This window comes from Typopeltis vanoorti, chromosome 26, assembly GCF_054136105.1.
Source record: "Typopeltis vanoorti isolate ZY-2024b chromosome 26, IOZ_Tvanoo_1.0, whole genome shotgun sequence".
Lineage (NCBI taxonomy): Eukaryota > Metazoa > Arthropoda > Arachnida > Uropygi > Thelyphonidae > Typopeltis > Typopeltis vanoorti.
This window is the reverse complement of record NC_143574.1, coordinates 10538512-10557925: the sequence shown is the minus strand read 5'-3', so window position 1 is coordinate 10557925 and position 19414 is coordinate 10538512. Positions and strand designations below refer to the sequence as shown.

The window sequence follows — 19414 nt, the reverse complement described above, 5'->3', positions numbered from 1 at the left end:
GCTCTTTTTCTCCTTGCTATTTCATTTGATATATCATTATTCATTTTTATGGACTGGTCGAGGTAGATGTATTCTTCAATTTTTTCAATGGTGTGAGATTCTAGAGTGATTGTATGATCTTTACAGTATTTGTATTTCATCCATCTTGTTTTGTCTGAGTGTATTTCCAATCCAATTTTTTGGCAGTTTTGGCTTATGTTATTCAGCATTGATTCTAAGAGTTTGGGTGAGTGAGATATTAATACCACATCATCAGCGAATAATAGGATATTTATTTAACATTTCACCATCAATGTTTATTCCATCTTTCATGTCAATTTTTCGAATGATGCTGTCCAGAGTAGATGTGAAGAGATTAGGTGAGAAGACATCACCCTGACGTACTCCTCTACTTAAGTTAATTTTAATCAGTGATTGAAAAGGGTGATATTTGTTGTGCCTTTTTTGTAGATATCTTTTATGAGTTGGATGTATGCTTTTTCTATGCCTTGTTCTATTAATGTTTGGAATACTGCATTATGCTCAACAGTGTCAAATGCCTTTTTAAAATCTATAAAAAGAGGACAAAGTGGGATCTGTTTCAATGTTTCAATGTGATCTATTGTTGAAAAGGCTTTTTTGAAACCAGCCTGTTTTTGCAGCTATTTTCGTTGATGGAGGTTTGGTGTTTGGTTTAGGATGACTGGCGAATATTTTATTTGTGTGCTAATAGACAGATGGGTCTGTAGTTACTGATGTCTTCTTTATTACCTTTTTTTTATGCAGAATTATGGTCTTTGATGTTTTCCATTCAGTAAGTACTTTCCTTAATTGTATATATCGGGTAAACCTTTCTGCTAAAGCTTTAAAGAGTATCTGTCCATCCATTTTTAATTCATCAGATTTTATACTGTTAATTCCTGGTGATCGATCATTTTTCATATGGTGGATACCATTTTTACTTCTTCAGGTAGGACAGATGGTATTTCCAAATTTTCGTCTGGTACTGGAGCTGTGATTACTTGTTTAGATGAGTAAAGGTTCTCATAAAATGATTTTACTATTTTTTCCATTTCACCTCTATTTGTGTGTCTGTTTCCTTGATTGTCTATGAAGGCTGACGGTAGTGGTTGCTTTAAATTTATTTCTTTTTCTACTTTTTTTTAGGCTACTGCGGAGCCTAGCTGCTTCTGCCAATTTTGTTGTTCTATATACGTAGGCTGTTCAATAAGTAATAAGACTATATTTATACAGAAAACAGATTACCTTTAATCGTCATCATTTACATGGTCTTTTTTGAAGTAACTACTGTGAGACTATGCATTTGTCCCAACGTTGCGTCCACTTCTTAAACACGTGAGATTCCGTTTTTTGAGAGTTCTTTCAAAACTGCCTCTGCAGCTTTTACACATGCTTTGTTGCTTTCGAAATGGCGGCCTCTTAGTGGTTTCTTGAGCTGAGGAAACAGCCAGAAATCGCATGGTGCGAGATCAGGACTGTATGGAGGGTGTGGTAGGATATCTGTGTTGCTCTTCTACAAAACGTCCACTACACAACCAGCAATATGTGGCCTTACATTATCATGGTGCAATAAGAAGCCATTCTTCAGCAATGGATGCTTCCTTTTGACGTGCTTGATGATAATCGCTGCTGTGTTGATCATTGTCTCTGTGAGGGATGTTGAAGGTCTTCCCTCATGTTCGAGATCTTCCACATTTTGCCTTCCATCCTTAAAAGTTTTATGCCAGCGAAAAACACTTGCCCTCCACATTGCTTCATCGTGGAAAGCTTTGCGTGTCATGTTAAAAGTGTCCGATGCAGATTTTTGCAAATGCACACAAAATTTAATCGCATAACGCTGCTCCAATTACGCTTCCATTTCAAAGACTGGTCGAGCCTCGTAGGCGTGCCGATGAGGACTTGCATTTAGTCACATGACACTCTGGCACATCAGCCCGTATATGTCATCTATCAACCTCTTTTGTTAATACAGCCAGCAACATTTCTTTATTCCACAGAAATTAATATTGTGATGAGTGGTTTCGCCACAGTAAAATTAGTCTTATTACTTAATGAACAGCCCAAGTATGTTATAGTTGTCTTTGATATTCTGCCTCAGTTGTTTACAAATAATTTTATATTCTAGATGGTCTTTTCCTGTATCTTTCAGTATTCTTCTTTTCTTCAATAGTGATAAGCGTTCCCTATCTTAAGAGGAAATTCATATGAGGTTCTTTCTTTGCAGTTCATTAATTGATTGTTAAAGTTTATTAAATCTTCGTCGATGTCATTTTTTAATTTCCAGTCAGTTTCTTCCACATTTTTTCTAAATTCTTCTGGGTTTATCTGTTTTGAGCGTTTTTTATGGTTGTACTGTGCTCGTATGCATTCTTCATTTTTTTTGTGCATTTTGAGGGTGGCTCTTATTGGACGGTGGTCTGAATGAATGTCGCAATAGGTTTTCCCAATGACTTTGAAATTTTTTATTATTCTTTTGCAATCTGTTAGGATGAAATCAATTTCATTTCTTGTCTCTCCATTTGGAGATTGCCAAGTCCATCTTTTTCGTTCTCTTTTTAAAGAAACTATTCATAATGTAGAGCCTTTCTGCTTCTACAAATTCTGCCAGGAGTTCACCTCGTTCATTTCATTCCCCTTTCCCCCCACAGTCCAATGTATTTTTCTTCAATAAATCTTGTACCAATCTTTGTTGAAATCTCCACACACTATTGTGTATGTTGTTTTTTTTCAGTAATGTTTCTCGTAGGTGTTCATAGAAATTTTCTATTTCTTCTTTGTCAGCTGTTGAGGTGGGTGCATAGGATACTATTATTTTTATTGTTATGAATTCTGAATGACTAGAATCCATTAGTTGATCAGAATGGATTGTGCAAGAAATAATATTTTTAATTAGCTTTTCATTTATGATGAAGCCAACTCCTCCAGCCCTTGTAGCGTTATCTGAAGCTCCCAGGAAAATTTGGTTGCCATTGTTCATTGAAGTAAAATACATGTTGCTTTAATTATATTTTTTAATAAAAATGATATTTTTGTAGTGTATATTGGAATTTTGAAATATGAAAGTGGCCAAAAATTAAGGTAACCAGAAATTATTTAAAGCATTATGACATATATGATTAATGTTAGTGTACATCTGGTGCAAACAAGAAAATATTGAAGTGTGAATAATAATATTTCAATGAAATAAGAAATTTATGTCTAAACAAAAGGTGCATGTTGACAGTGATATTGGCAAGCACAGCAGAACCTGTATGTGACCAGTGCAACTATATATATATATATATATATATATCCACTCTATATATATAAGAAGATAAGCCAAAATTTGAAACATTTTTATATCAGGTTTTTTTCCTCTTCATTGTTTTGAGCCGGGTTAAGCCGATAAAGCCGTTAAGCTGATAAGCCGAAATTGGAAATGTTTTTATGTCACGTTTTTTGTCTCTTCATTTTTTTGAGCCGGGTTAAGCCAAAATTTGAAACGTTTCACGTCCAACAACGTGTTTGCCTTCATGAGACAACAATTTCTTAGACGTTTCAAAACAATGGAGAACTGGCTTAGCAGCCGAGAACTTGGGGGGGGGGGGGGGGAGAATTGAGTGCTGTAGGTGCCAGAGTTCACCCCTAGCATATATATATATAGAGAGAGAGAGAGAAGTGGAAAATTTGAATATTTTTGAATAACTTATATTTTGAATTTTAATTTGAATAACTTATATGCTGCTAAAGTATTGCACTTCTTAAAACTTCAATTTCAATTGAAGAAGGCAAAATAACTGTTGAAATTTCCTTTCATTTGCAACTGGGAAAGACAAAAATAATTTAATATATGTACCTATGTTATGTATGCAGGAACTGTAATTCTGCATACTATAAGTGTTTCTGTTGATACATTCTCTATATATTCCTGGAAGGTAGGACTATTTTGTTTATTCTGTTAAATTCTCTCTCTCATTAAAAATGAAAAAAAAAAAAAGACTGAAAACTTGATATCCAGCATAAGGATTGAAATAATTTGCCTACTCTGCTTTGTTCACTCAGGGAGCTAACAGTGTTCAAATACTTGGAGTTTTGGTTAGAAAGCATTTTGATGGATTACTGTGATGTTATTTCTTGACCATGCACATTTTAATTTGAATGCAAGTGTGTGAGAGTGAATGAGTTATTGATGATCACAGATTATTGGGGGGGGGGTTATATATGTTTACTAAATGAATATATATAATTAATGTAAATAATATTTGATTAAATTGTTTTAATAAACTTGGAGTAATTACTGATTTCAGCTATAATCAAGATAAGAATCTTTGAATGAGTGGAATACTAAGGAATACACAGTCATAGTTCCTAAGGAGATGAACCTGTTTAGCGTTTCAGCATTTACTTTAGATGAATACAAATTTTAAAAAGGAAAATTGTTCATCATCAACTACAAATAGATTATGTAGAGGTTATGATCAAGCAAGTAAGGAGTTGTATACCATGTTAGTTAATTGTGCACAGGCATATGTGTACTTCACAGTTAGGTTGTTCTATTCAGTTCAAGGAAAAATCACATCTAGAAAATATTTCCTGAATGCCTGTCAGGCAAGGAATACACAAATGCAAAGCAAGAATTCAGAAGCAAATATTTAGAATAAGCAATGCCATTTGACTGAATGATATTCTTTAGTTGTGCTATGCTTGTTGACTGGATGATATTCTTTAGTTGTGCTATGCTTGTTTCCATTATTTCAGAATGGAAACAAGTTCTGTAGAGTAATAAACTGTTGGTGATATAATGGTTTTCTCAAACTTGAAAGGTCTTCAATGATGCCAATAATCCAGTTGGGTTTAGAGAAAGTGATATTATATTTTTGCATCTCAAGTGATTTTGGAATATTTTATGTGCTTGAATGCATTACGTTTATTAGAATCTTCCTCAAACTTTTCTACAACCTTCAACTATCCAAAAAACACCACGTGTCAATAAATGTCTTCTTCATCCTTCTTACCTACACTTGGCAATGATGTGCTATAGATCTTTTGACCATTGGTTTGTGGGTCATATATATATATATATTTTCAAAATTCATTTTTACTCGGTTGGAATATTATAAAAAAGGTTTAATGACTATTACTGAGAGAAAAGATGACAAGATATATTTAAAAAAAAAGATACTACTAGTTTCGTTACATGAACATCCTCAGGTATCACATTCAAAGAAGTATATAAAAAATTACAGAGACTTAAAATTGTACTAACAGAACAAGTATAAAAAACAGTTGCGTGTTCCAAACAAACGAATACTACGCGCTGTCGTGAGTGCGCCAGTACTGAACAGAAGCAACATGTGCGTCAGAGAGATTGTAACCCAGGCTGTTGTTGATATGAGAGGAATCTAGAGAAATTTCCCTAGATTCAACAATCTTTCTTTCGAGTTCATCGTAGCACACATGGATGTTAGCAGTTTGAGTCCAGTTTACAATGTGCTGGCGGCCTTCGTCTGAGTTAGCTGAAAAGAGAACGTCGCTAGAGAGAGCGCTAGCTCTAGTCCTGTTATAGGAGATATCTCTACGGTGTTCATCCAAACGTAGAAGGATGGATTTAGCAGTCTGTCCATAGTATGGCTTTCCGCAATCACATAAAATCTTGTATACTCCTGGAAACTGAGTAGGAAGATGTTTCTGTTTATGTTTGCTAAGTAATGAACGAAGTTTTGGAAGTGTAGTGAAGCACGTTTTGAAGTTGAATTTCTTGAGAATCTTTGCCAGTTTTGGTGAAAGAGAGCTGATGTAAGGCAAGGAGATGAAGGCTCTTGGGGAAGAGGGATCTTCAGAAGTAGTTGAGTGCCTGGGGGAAAGAAATTTGTCAATTTTCTTTGGAGAGAAACCATTGTTAATAAACATTTATTAACAATGGTTTCTCTGCAACTTGAACTGTTTATTGGCATATTCACAGCCCTTTCTAGATGATATTTAGGATTTGTTCTTGATCAGCAGAAAAATCCCTGATTTTTTTCCATTTCAAATAGCAAAACAGAAACATATGACAAGAGTTTCCTTTTTAAACTGGACTGTTTGATTTCTAGTGCATAACAGATCCAAATTGTTGTTTTTTCACTAGAGGAAAATATACCTCAAGAGGCTCAAAAGGCAGTTCCAGATGTTCAAATGGTTTTGCCTATTCTTGTCTCTGAATTGTTAAAAAAACACTAATCACATTAATAATACTTATTTGGCCATTTCTGAATATATACATCCACTCATAAGCTTCTTGATGGCCAAACACTGAAACACTGTCACTGCCATCCATATTGTGCTAATAAATCTTTGATAAACTTCTGTATTTGATATGCCTTCAATCACCAAAACAGAATTACTGTGCACTATTCTTCAATAATTCATGCAGTCAGTGAAGCTGCTAGGCTCATCCAACTAATTCAACAAGACAATTTATTCAAGTTCAAATACCTCACTTAATAAGTGAGGTTTCATGTTTACACTTGTAAGCATTCAGCAATGTGTCCAATTAGAAAATAGATTTAAATAAAACATTATAGATTTTCTAACTTATTCTTGTACATTCGTTATCATCAATAAGTTAGACTTATTCATGATAACGAATAAGACTTAAGTTAGACATTAGCAAGAATAAGTTAGACTGGAGGCTATCATGAACAACAGCTTTCCAATCCAATCCATCTCCAGCCACATTATTTAAATTTCAATGAGTTTCTATCCATTTCCTTCTAGGGCATCTTGAGTGATATATTTCCTTCTACTCTTCTGTTTCAGAGAATTTGAGGAAATTCTTTAGTAGGCATTCTGTTTGTCCAAATCACTGTAAATGTTTTTCCTTGATTCTTGCTATTATTGAAATATGGTAGTGTACAGTGGCGGTTCGTGGCTTGAAATCGTGGGGGTGCTGCAACTTTCGAAATATACATATACACTCTACTTACAGTGTGTATAACGTCATGTTGGAGGCTTAATGGATTTTTTACGACACTCAAAAAGAATTAAAATAGAATTTAATACTTCCTATATTTCGTCTTAGTCACTAGGACATCTATGGGGATTACAAAAACAATTAATGTAACATGCACACAAATATCATACAATACTAAGCCCAACTACGTGGGTGACACTAAAGTCCTATCTAGGTGGAGCGCCCTCTAAGGGCGGAGGTGGCCTGGAATGTAAGGTGGGACCTCTGGTGATGAGTGTTTCCCAGATCTTCGGAAGCTTAATGCAACCGTATTTATTAAGATTTGGTTGGTTTCTGAGAGCTGCTGCTGCTTCTAAGAAAAGTCTCTCTTTCTTGAATTTGCTGTGGTGGAGCATGGTGGTTTTCTTCCATGATACCCTGTGGGTGGTGCCCAAAACATGTTCAGCCAAGCCTGAATGGCCATAGTTGTGTTTACAGATGTAAGACTTGTGTTCCTCCAGGCGGAAGGATGCTAATCTGCCTGTCTGTCCAAAGAATGCCAGCTTACAGGAACAGGGTACTTTGTAAACTCCAGGCAGAGAGAGAGAGAGAGGAGGGAGCTGATCTTTCGTAGAACGGATAAGGGTAGCAAGTTTGCGGTGGGGCTTATATGCTGTGTGTAGGTTGTACATTTTTAGTATCTTGGCTATTTTTTTGGATGTGCCATGGATGTAGAGTATGGTGATGGCATTTTTAAAATCTTGTTGACGAGAAGGATGGGGAATGGGGGAGGAACTCATTATTTTTTTAATACTGTGATTGCTGGAAAGTGCTGTGTATGCGGTTAAGCTCAGTAGTGAAGGCAGTTCCACTGGAACAAAGATTGTAAGCTCTCTTGGTAAGAGTTTTAATAATGCCATATTGTTGAGAGGGATGGTGGTGGGAGAGTTTGTGAATGTATCTGCTTGTGTGTGTGTGTGTGTGTGGGTTTTCTGTATACAGTGAAGGCAAGTGTACCATTAGGCAGGTGTGCAACTAAGGTGTCTAGGAAGGGTAAACAATTGTTCTTTTCCTTTTCCATAGTAAACTGGATTCTTGGATGTAAGCTATTGAGATGACTGAGTAAGGAGTCTAATGTGTCTGGGCCATGAGGCCAAATAGAGAACACATCATCTACATATCTTAGCCAGATAGAAGGTTTGAGTGGGGCTGAGTCTATGGCTCTATTTTCAAAATCTTCCATATAGAAATTATATTGGTAAACAAAGAGGAGATATCAAAACTTACCAATATGTCTGCAGTATTCAAGGTTAAATTTTCTGTGAGGGCTTTAAAGTGGGTAGAGTTTTTTATATAGGAAGTGGACCTTCCGGTGAGAGGGGTCAGAGAGTTGGCCAGCTGTTTAGAAAGTCTGTAGCAAGGTGCATTGGTGGCATCTACTATAGGCCTGAGTGGAGAATTGGGTTTGTGGATTTTTGGTAAACCGTATATTCGGGGGGGACGGGAGCAGAAAGGTTTAAGTTTTTTTTTGTGACGTCAGAGGGCCAGGAAGATACTTTTTTAAGTAAGATTTTTAACTTCTTAACTTGTGTTTTTGTGGGGTCATGTTCTAGTGTGATGTAGGTAGCGCGATCGTGGAGGATAATGTTCATTTTACGATTGTATTCACTCATGACTTATTTTTCACGGTATTAACAACACCACAAACACTTTTATCAACAAAGATGTTTTATTAACGCTTATATTTCGCTGATTTTCAACTCAGCATCATCAGAGCACAACACACTTGTAAACGCGACAGTGAGTGAGTGAAACAATATAATTGCAAAAGACAAAAGATCTAAAGTCCTATTTTTTGGCACCCTCTAACGGTGGGGTGGGGGAACAGCATCAGTTATCCAGGAGTTTTTCTTAAGATAACCCTCTCCCAAATTTTTGGCAAATTAATGCAACCATATTTGTTAAGGTTGGGAGAATTCTTCAAAGCCATTGCTGACTCAAAAAATAATCTTTCAGATCTATAACGACTCCTAAATAGCACATTCGTTTTCCTCCATCTAATCCTGTGTGAAGGAGTGTCCAAAGCAAAGTACTTACCACAGCTACATACAAGCCACAAGTGTGGTACGCTATGTAGATGATGTGTTTGCCATCTGGCCCCATGGACAAGATACTTTGGATGCTTTTGTTACCTACCTAAGCAGCCAACACTCCAAAATTCACTTCACAGTAGAAAAAGAATCAAATAACTGTTTACCATTTCTTGACACATTAGTCACCCGCCTTTCAGATCGATCATTATCTTTTTCTATTTACAGAAAGCCTACACACACAGGAAGATACCTACATAAACAATCCCATCATCATCCAGTCCAACAGTATGGCATTTTAAAAACACTTACACACAGAGCCAGAGCCATTTGTTCTAACGATACAGCTCTGACCACTGAACTCCAATACCTGCGCCATACGTTCTTAGCCAACGGCTACAATCCCTACAAAATAGATAAAATACTACATAGGCCCATTATTCTGCCCTCTGCTAATACACACAGAATACAACATGACCATTTCTATTACCTATATCAGAGGTACATCGGAAAAGATAGCCAAAGTATTGTTGAAACATGGCCTTCGCACCACTTTCAAACCTCATGTCAAGCTGGCAACTCTGATCCGTTTGCCTAAGGATAAACTTCACCCTTTAGCACACCCAGGAGTGTATGAAGTTCCGTGTGACTGTGACTTGGCCTATTATGGGCAAACAGGAAGATCAGTGACCATCCGCCTGGAAGAACATGAAAGATACATTCGCTATTATTACTATGGCAAGTCGGGACTGGCAGACCACGCTTTGGACACTCCTTCCCACAGGATTAGATGGAGGAAGACGAATGTGCTATTTAGGAGTCGTTATAGATCTGAAAGATTATTTTTTGAGTCAGCAATGGCTTTGAAAAATTCTCCCAACCTTAACAAATATGGTTGCATTAATTTGCCAAAAATTTGGGAGACAGTTATCCTAAGAAAAACGCCTGGAAATTGCTGTTTTTTTTTTTTTTTTTTTTCCCCCGTTAGATGGTGCCAAAAAATAGGACTTTAGATCTTTTGTCTTTTGCAATTATATTGTTTCACTCACTCACTGTCGCATTTACAAGTGTGTTGTGCTCTGATGATGCTGAGTTGAAAATCAGCGAAATATAAGCGTTAATAAAACATCTTTGTTGATAAAAGTGTTTGTGGTGTTGTTAATACCGTGAAAAATAAGTCATGAATAACCATCAACACCTAAGCTTATCTGTTAGATTGACTGTATTCACTGGTATTAAGAACGACTGTGACATTACCCTTATCCGCTCTGGTGATGATGATACTTTTTTCTTTCCGAAGTTTCAGGAGAGCCATGCGTTGGGCATATGAATACGTACTAGTGACTAGGACAAAATATAGGAAGTATTAAATTCTATTTTAATTATTTTTGAGTGTTGTAAAAAATCCATTATGCCTCCAACATGATGTCCTCACAGCACTTAAGCCTCTACACAGTGTATACATGTTTGGATAAAATATCAAAATTATGGTAAAAATTAAAATGAAAAAATATTGTTTATTATCGATAAAATAATACAGTTTGGTATAATTCAAAATTCCTTAAAAATAAAATATATTCTTCTGGTTTTGTTTCATGAAAAAATATTGTTTGTTAACATGATAGGCACTACGAACACTCTACTAATAGAGCAAACTGCATATAAACAACAGCGGAACTGCACGACAGATAGTGCCGCATTATGCTAATGGCTCGCATCTCACTATGACGTGCATATGCTGGCGCGCGTAGTAAATACTAGCATTATGACACTGTGGTAAACACAGTGCTGCTAGAGTCCTTCACCCTCCAAGTGCTACAAGATGGATTTTTATTATTTTTTATACAAAATAAGAGAATTGTATAGAATTGTTGATGATAAAATTAAATATTACAAGCAAATATAAATAAATTAATAAATATATTTATATATCGAGAAAAATTGGGGGTGGTGCAGTTCCTCAGTGCCTATGCATGAGCAGTCCCTGGTAGTGTAATTCTTTTCTAATCTCCTGATTGATTTTCATTTCCATCTATACTGTTTTATTATTTTCTCCAAACACTTATTTTCATGTCAATCGATGTTCACTCTTTTGTTTCATAACCAAAGTGTCTGCACCATAAATAATTGTGGGAGTTTCAGTGAGCTATACATACTTTGAAGAGATGTGCATTTTACCATTTGGATGTAAGTTTGGTCATAGTAGATCATTCTAGATTTATTCTGTATTTAAGTTTCTTCATAATTAATGTATTTGTGATTGATATGCATAAGTAATTACATTTTTAAACCTGTTCCACTTTATTTCCTTACACTTTTCTAAGTTATTCTCTGTTTCTACTTATTAATTTTCCTTATATATCTAAATAATACTATATCATCTGAATATTATATATAACATCAAATTTGTCACTCAGTTGAAACTTCTTTCACAAGTTTCAACTGCTCCAAATGTTACATGTTCTACAGCATGTTTATAGTACTGGATTATGATATTGAATAGTTTTCCCTCTTATTTTTTGTTTTAAAATTTAAAACAATTTATTTCTGCTCAGTAAATCAAATGCTTGTTTAAAGTCTATAAAGTATCAATAAAAATTTTTGTTTTTTTCCCACACAAATTCAGATGATATTTAGGATTTGTTTTCAAATCCTAAATATCGTCTGAATATTTATCATCTAAATAATAAAAAGGCAGGATCCTACGATCTCCAATCCCTTTAAAAGAGTACTGATATTGACTGAATCTATTGTGGGTTATTCTCTCCTAAATCTCATTTTCTCTTCTCCTAAATGCTGCTCATAAGTTGTTTTAATCCTGCTTTGCACAATTGTTATAAACTTGGTTGAATAACTGCAAAATTAACACTTTCCTATTTTCCCTCTATACTTTCATGCTTAGACATTGATTATCACTAATTGATGTTCAATCTAAAGATAAGAATTAACACATATCTAAAGATAAAAATTAACTAAATTTATTTAGCTAATTAGATTATTAAGCCAATATGTCACCTCCATCACCAAGGCATGTTTATGGGTAAAAGGAAGTATACTTAAGCACATGTATACAGGCCCTTCAACAGTAGGAAGGTACACAGAAGCTTATTATAAAAGGCAGGCTCTTATGATCCTAACTAGCAAAGTTTATGGGTGTGGTGATGAGATGTGGCTGAATTTGATTAAGTATGCTGTGTCATATTCTAGAAATAGTCTTAATTTTATCTGTTTTTGTATAAGAGAGAGGTTCCCCCCATTAGAACTGGTGATCTGCAACCATGATATGATCTGCCATTCCAGAATAGCTGTAGCGCAGGTGATGGACATAGTTTCTTTATTCTTCTAAACAGATATTAGCAGTTCTTCCAGTTTGTCTGAAGTATGTAAGTTTATGGGAGCAATGGATGCTGTAGATCAATATGATCTAGATGATAATGGAGAGGATCTTTCAAGTGAGCAAATAAGGATAACTAATTTTTGGCATGGCATGAAGGAGGTCTATATCTAGTGGTGTGCTAAGCTAAGCTAGCTCACACAAGCAGGTTGTTAAATTTTCAAAAATTTTGTGAGCCAGTTGTAAAGCTGACCAATGGCTATAAACTATTGAGTGGCATGCACTTCAACAAAAAATGGCTATGGGAATTTTGACCATAAGCTTGTACATGGTGACACCAAAAATGCAGCAATGCATACTTATTTTAAAATCTTTTGTGTTCCTCTCCCCAATCCCTTTCCTACACAACAGTGTGAGCAGGGATTATCTTTAGCAGCTTTACAGGAATATTACTGTTTAACAAACATGTGCATGTTCCCAGACAAAATTAAGTAACTGTTTGCTGAATTCATTTACACTTTCAGGGAGATATAACTTCAGGGAGGAACCACTTTTTTTTTTTTTTGAAGTACCCTGGATGTAGGAATAGCAAAGGATTTTTATGCTTTTTCTGGATTTTTTTTTTGGGGGGGGGGGGGGGGGGGATTGGATTTATGAAGGGCAAAGCCAATGGCTAAAAAACTCTCCAAATGTAATTGATTCTGGTGGAGATTTGCTATGGTTTTGATAACACCAAACTGCTGGAGAAATGATGTACAGGGGGGACATGGTATCATGGTATGAGATATTCTAGCATCACTTTGATCAGTGCTGATGCATTATTGTTATTATTGCAGGCTATTATCAGTGCTGATTCACTGATGATAGCCTGCAATAATAACAATAATATTTCTTTAATAAACATAATGGCTATAACCCTTAGTTAAACATGTACACATTGGTATCCAGAAAATATAAAATGTCCTGAATACAATTCATCAAAAGGCAATTTACTGAAAAGCAATTTATCGATTAAGCAATTAATCAAAAGGCAGTTCCTCAAAAAGCAATTCGTTGAACAGCAATTAATCAAAAGGCAGTTCCTCAAAAAGCAATTCGTTGAACAGCAATTAATTGAAAACACAATTTATCAAAACCAATCCATAACCGGTTTGCGGGATGAAATGCCCAAGTTTCTGGGAGTAAAACCCTGGAATCTCCATACAACACAAGATAATTCAGCTTCAGTTGAAGAGGACTGATAAAAATTCTTTACGTCCTGCATGGAATTTGAGCTCAGGTCTTTCTAAATAAAGGGCTTCGTTTATTATACCACCTAAACTAAGGAGGCTCTATTATTAGTAGTAATAGTAGTATTAGTATGGTGACGACACCCACACCAGTTATATGGGATGAATTTTACTCTGAGTTCGTATTTGAACCTTTTGCAAAAATTTGTCAAACTGTTCCAGTTTTCAGTTCAACTATATTCAGGGCTACATAGGGACATGTCGGTTGACATTTTATATTGCAATAACTCTCTGACTTAGTAGAACAGATTACGTGCAAACGTCAGAATTTGTAAAATGCACAAGAAGTCTGCTTGGTTCAGTTTTAGTTTTGACAGGATTATTTTTATTAGAAAGTTAGAAGTTTTGAAATAATATTAACAATTCTGCTCTAGCTGGAAAATTTAATGAAATTTTATAGTTAAGATTTATATTGAAATTTGTCAGTTTTGATTTCCATCTGATCACTGTTGTTGTTGTTGTGAAAAAATTCAGTATAACAAACTTTGTCTAGAGATAAGTCACTATCTACACAATGAAGTAGCATATACATTATAGAATAGTGTTGTAAAACACAACAGAATAATTATAACATCTCATTTACCACCTAAATATGTTGTCTACATCTTGGGTGATGTAGGTATTCTTATTGAACAGTGTAAAACAATAGAAAATTAAATTCATCAAAATGAATTATGAAAGACTTCATTGAAAAATTATTGGCAAATTTGTTTTTAGATCAATTGCATTTGCAACAAATTGTTGTGTGATGAACTGTCATTTGACAAATTGTTTATTCGATAAACTGTCATTTGATTAATTGTTTATTTGACAAATTGCTTTTTCAATGAATTACCATTCAGTAAAGCAATTGGAAGAATGACAATACATTGTGCCTTTCGATTGGAATAAGCCTAAGTTCGATTCTCGTTGTGATGGGAGGAATCTTTATGTGGACTTTTTCAATCGAAGGTGAGTTAGCCAATCTCATATGAAGATAGCAGGGTTTTTTTTCTCCCGGAAACTCAGGTTTTTCATCTCCCATACAGACAAACTGGCCCTTCAGAACACACACAATTTAAAGACAAAAAAATACTAGTTGTGGTGGTGGGCAGTAGATGGCATTGATGGAGATGATTGGTAATAGAGGTTCAGTGTAGTGGTGGAGACAGTTGGATAGTAGGTATCCTCCTGCGATGAGTCTTCGGACTCCTTAGAGGTGTCATGAATAATAATAATAATATACATTCACTATTTTGTTTTACTTTTTTCACTATTCTTATTTTCTGTTATTTTTATTCTTTATCCATTTGCATCTTTATCGCATGTACAGTACTTGTATTGTATTTTCATTATCACTATATTATTACTTAATCCAAATAAACTAATTAATTTTAATTTCATTCATAATTCATGAATTGAAAGAGTGATAGGTTTAGTCAATGATTTAAACATTTCTAAATAGCATGTCTGCTATTATATTTTTATTTACAGCCCAAACCTACCTCTGCAATGGTCTGTGTATGGTATTCTGCAACAGTCCTGATCTGATTTACCCAAAACTGTCGCTCCTTAACATCATTAGCTGTAATAAATAATGAAATGTAATAAATCATGAAATAACCTATACTGCTTAATAACAGGTAAAAATACATTATTATTATTATTATTATAATAAGGTATCTCCATGGGGTCCAGAGACTCATCTTTGGAGACCCAAACTAACTATAATACACACAAAACCTATCATACCTATCCTTAAACTCATTCACTGTCAGGGAACTCAACCAAGTCTGGCAATCAATTCCACTCATTTACCACTCTCCACACAAGAAATCTAGTCTACACACCTCCTAACCACACTCTTATACAATTTCTATGGATGATCCCTAGTTCTCTATTTGTCATATATTGAAAAAATTCCTTTGCATCAATTTTATAAAACCCTTTCAATATCTTAAAAGTTTCTATCATGTCCCTTCTTTTCCAACCATCAACTAAACTTTGTAACCCCCACACACCTTCAACCTATCCTCACAGAGAGCATACCACAGACTTGTCACCAGCTTACTCACCTGTCTCAATCTTTTCTACCACCTTCTGGTTTGCAGGAAACCCAGATAGTAAGGATGCAACCAAATCATAGCCTTTTAAAGAGTGATAATAACTTCCATATCTTTGAATGTTTTTCAACATCCAAGTAATCCTTTGTGCTATTTACCAACTTTTGTAATATGCCCTCTGAACTTCATCTCTGTCTCTCTCTCTGTCCACCATTATCTCCAAGTCCCTGGCCTCATCAATTTCTTGCAATTCAGTACCATCAATATCATACACTGTTATGCAACCTTTTCAATCGGAAGTACATAACCTTACATTTGAGACATTAAATTTACAAACATCATCCTTTGCCCACAATGCCAATTTATTAAAATCATCCTGCAGGATATCTACATCACCTTTATCAACTATTGCTTTCCCCAGTTTTGCATCATCAGCAAACAACTAAATATTCCCCTCTTAAATCTTTCCCTATATCATTAATATACAAATTAAAGGATAGTTCCATACAGAACCCTAAAGTGCTCCACTGGTCACCTTCATTCTCCTAGATTCTACTCCATCATATACTACTCTCTGGTGGTTGTCTGTCAACCATTCCTCCCCCCCCCCCCTCACAATCCATGCTACTAACTTCATATCCATTCCTGTTTGCTCCAACTTTTGTAATAGTTTCCATGTGATATTCTGTCAAGTGTCTTTGCAATAGGATCTTGGTGTAGCCATTTCCTTTATCATACCCTTTACAAAGCTGTGCTGCCCACTGTAGATTATTATTGTATCCTTATCCATCCATTGTCGGATTTTATCTTTAACTAACTTTTCCAATACTTTAACAACCACTCTAGATATATTAATTGGTGTGTAGTTTGCTATCTCTGTCCTGGAGCCACCTATATGGAATGGAACTATTTTACCCTCATTCCATTCCTCTGGAACCCTGTCAGAACTGAGACTTATAATGAACAACTTCATCAGAGGAAATGCCACTTCTCTTGCACATCTACATAGTACACAGGCTGATATGCCATCCAGTCCCACTGCTATGTTCACGTTCATATTTGTCAATATGCTGAACATCTCCTGTTCATCTACCTCAGTTGTGATATGTGTCTGTCACATCAGCAACTGCAAAATCTCCACCTACATGATACACCTTTGCAAAATGATCACTCAGCAACTCAGCTATTTCTTTTGCATCTGTCACCTTTCTACCATGAGCATTATTTAAAGTCATCCAACCATAGTCATTTTTCCTCTTACTTGCTATCTAATGGAAAAAAAAAAACCTCTTGTGTTTACGTTGGCCTGCTTAGCTGATTTGGCCTTTCTTACTATACTAGTCACCTTTTTTGCTTGAACTTTGTACAGCTCATGAGTATGCTGATCACCTTTTTCTTTATATTCCCTCCACAGTGTTTTCTCTTTTTTGCAGCTCTTGCTTTATATCTCTACTCATCCACTTAATTCCCACTTGGTTTATCCTTCTGACCTCTGGGTATGCAGTCTGATACTGCTTCTCTCAAACAATCTCTGACCTTGTAGTATCTCAAAACATAGCACTGCTCCAAGATGACTATTAAGTCTGTCATAATTATCAGCTGCACAGTTCAACATAAACCCTTTCTTGACAGAGAATTCCACATGTTTAGCAACTTTCCAGAACAAGACTGCATGGTCACTCTCCTCAGATGGAGGCAGAGTATATACTGTGGTTATGCATATATCTTCTGATGTTATTACCAGATCCAACACTCTGAAACCCTGGATCCCCTCTACAACATGTTTCAGGGATACAATTATCCCTTGACAACTGTATAAATTCCACTTCAAATTTACCATGTCCCCATAGTTAGTCTCCCATGATAATTGTTTGGCCGGCATTCATTGTACTAATTGCTGTGGATTCCTAGGTCTATAGCAGCATATAACAATATATTTTGTCTGATTGGCCTCTATCTCACACCAAACTGACTCAAATGAACCATCTTCCCAGACCTAAAATCCTCTTTAACTTCTAATCTTGCTGGTTGTAATTATTCAGCTATTGTCTGGTCTCATTATTACAGATTATATGTATTAAAATGGTTGCCATTTTATTATAAACTGTATGTTATAAATCTTTGTCACTTTATTATAAACTGCATGATATAAATTGTTTCATTATAATTAATTAGAATTTCACTGCAGGATAAATAGTGTGGCAGTTTGTAGAAATGAATTCAATGGATGAAAGTGCCTATGTAGTTGTGACTGGAAGACACTGCACCCTTCAACTGAAAAAGCCCTGAGTTTGATTCTTGTTATGATAAGAGTAATCTTTATATGGGCTTTTTTTTTAGTTGCAGGTGATTTAGGCAATCTCAAATGGAGGTAGTAAAATGTTTTCTTCCAGAAACTTGGGTTTTTCATCCTGCATACAGGCAAATAAGCTATGAGAATATACACAATTCACAGACAAAAATACTGCCATGTTGATGGTGGGTAGCAGATGTGTACTGAAATTAGAGGTTTAAGTAGGGAAGATGGTGAGTTGTGTGCAGTGAAGTAGTGTACCCTTCCATGATAAGTCCTTGGAGCCCAATGGAGGTATCACATGATAATAAGAATAAATTACTAATTGCACTTAAATGGATTTTTATTATTATTACATGGGCAACTTCATGGAGCCCATATGATCATCGAGGAAGGCACTAAGCATTATGAAAGTACTATTCAATATTATACAATATTTATCATACTTTACTTTGAACAAATTTAGTATTCACATGATTGTCAACCACAATCTTGCTCAATTTCCAAAGATGACTCCTACTTCTCCTACTACCAGACCTGTTCTGGTTATAGGAGAAGTAGGGGTCATTCCAAAACAATCCACAATCCAGTCTGTTGTGTGAATTCTGGTAAATGTGCAGAGGATTACATCCTTCTCTGGCCTCAGTTTATGCCTATAATTGCTGTGCAATCTGCACAAGTGCTCACTATAAAACTCTTCCAAACCACTTAAGCTTTCTATGTATATCTTTCCTCTCAGAAAGTTTATATCAGAAAATAACTCAGAGAAGGCAGATGATTCTTGATTCTCATGTATCCTCTGTTACATTCTATCAAAGGTAGATGTCCCCTCAGAAACTCAAATTCATTTCCCTTGCTCCAAGATTCTCTCTCTCTTCATTCTAATCTCTATTTCCATAATTAAAATCATGCTTCTCTTATTCAAAATAATTTCCCTTAAGCATTTCCTTGTCATAACTTCCACAATTCCAGGCTTATGACAATATTTATGTATCTCATTCTATCTAGGTTCACTTCATACCACACTGCAACTATTTTATCCTTGCATCTCTGCATGGAGAATAGTTCCTCAGCAATCATCAACATTCACATCTGCCTGTTACCTTTCCTAATCTCTTGGTAAACACTGCCATATAATTCTGCCTTGATTCCCTTAAGTACAGCATCCTCATCAAATAAGCTTTACTCATATCATTCCTGGTTTTCCACCAGACATACAAGTGATTTGTGTCCTAAGCTATCTGCTCTTTGCACAGACCACTGTCTGTCTCTCTAACACGGACACACACACACAAAATCTTTACTACTGTTTCCTGTGCCCATGCTTCCTATGCTGAATTATTTCCTTTTTTTTATACTGCTTTCTCCACAATTTCCTTGTTCATTCTCCATAGTAATTCATTAATTCTCTTCTTTTAATACTCAGTCATGTTTACCTTTACCTCTCTTTTTTTAC

At 35.4% G+C, this 19414-nt stretch overlaps 1 protein-coding gene across 2 annotated transcripts in view; it reads right to left on the bottom strand.

Moving 5' to 3' along the window:
* The window catches only part of LOC150092319 (oxysterol-binding protein-related protein 11-like), a 375890-nt gene that overhangs the window by 286738 nt on the left and 69738 nt on the right, over positions 1 to 19414 (bottom strand). For both annotated transcript variants that reach the window (XM_090415181.1, XM_090415180.1), the window contains one exon: positions 15108 to 15187. In XM_090415181.1, coding sequence (XP_090271307.1) covers positions 15108 to 15187 — 80 coding nt within the window. The remainder of the gene's footprint in view (positions 1 to 15107; positions 15188 to 19414) is intronic.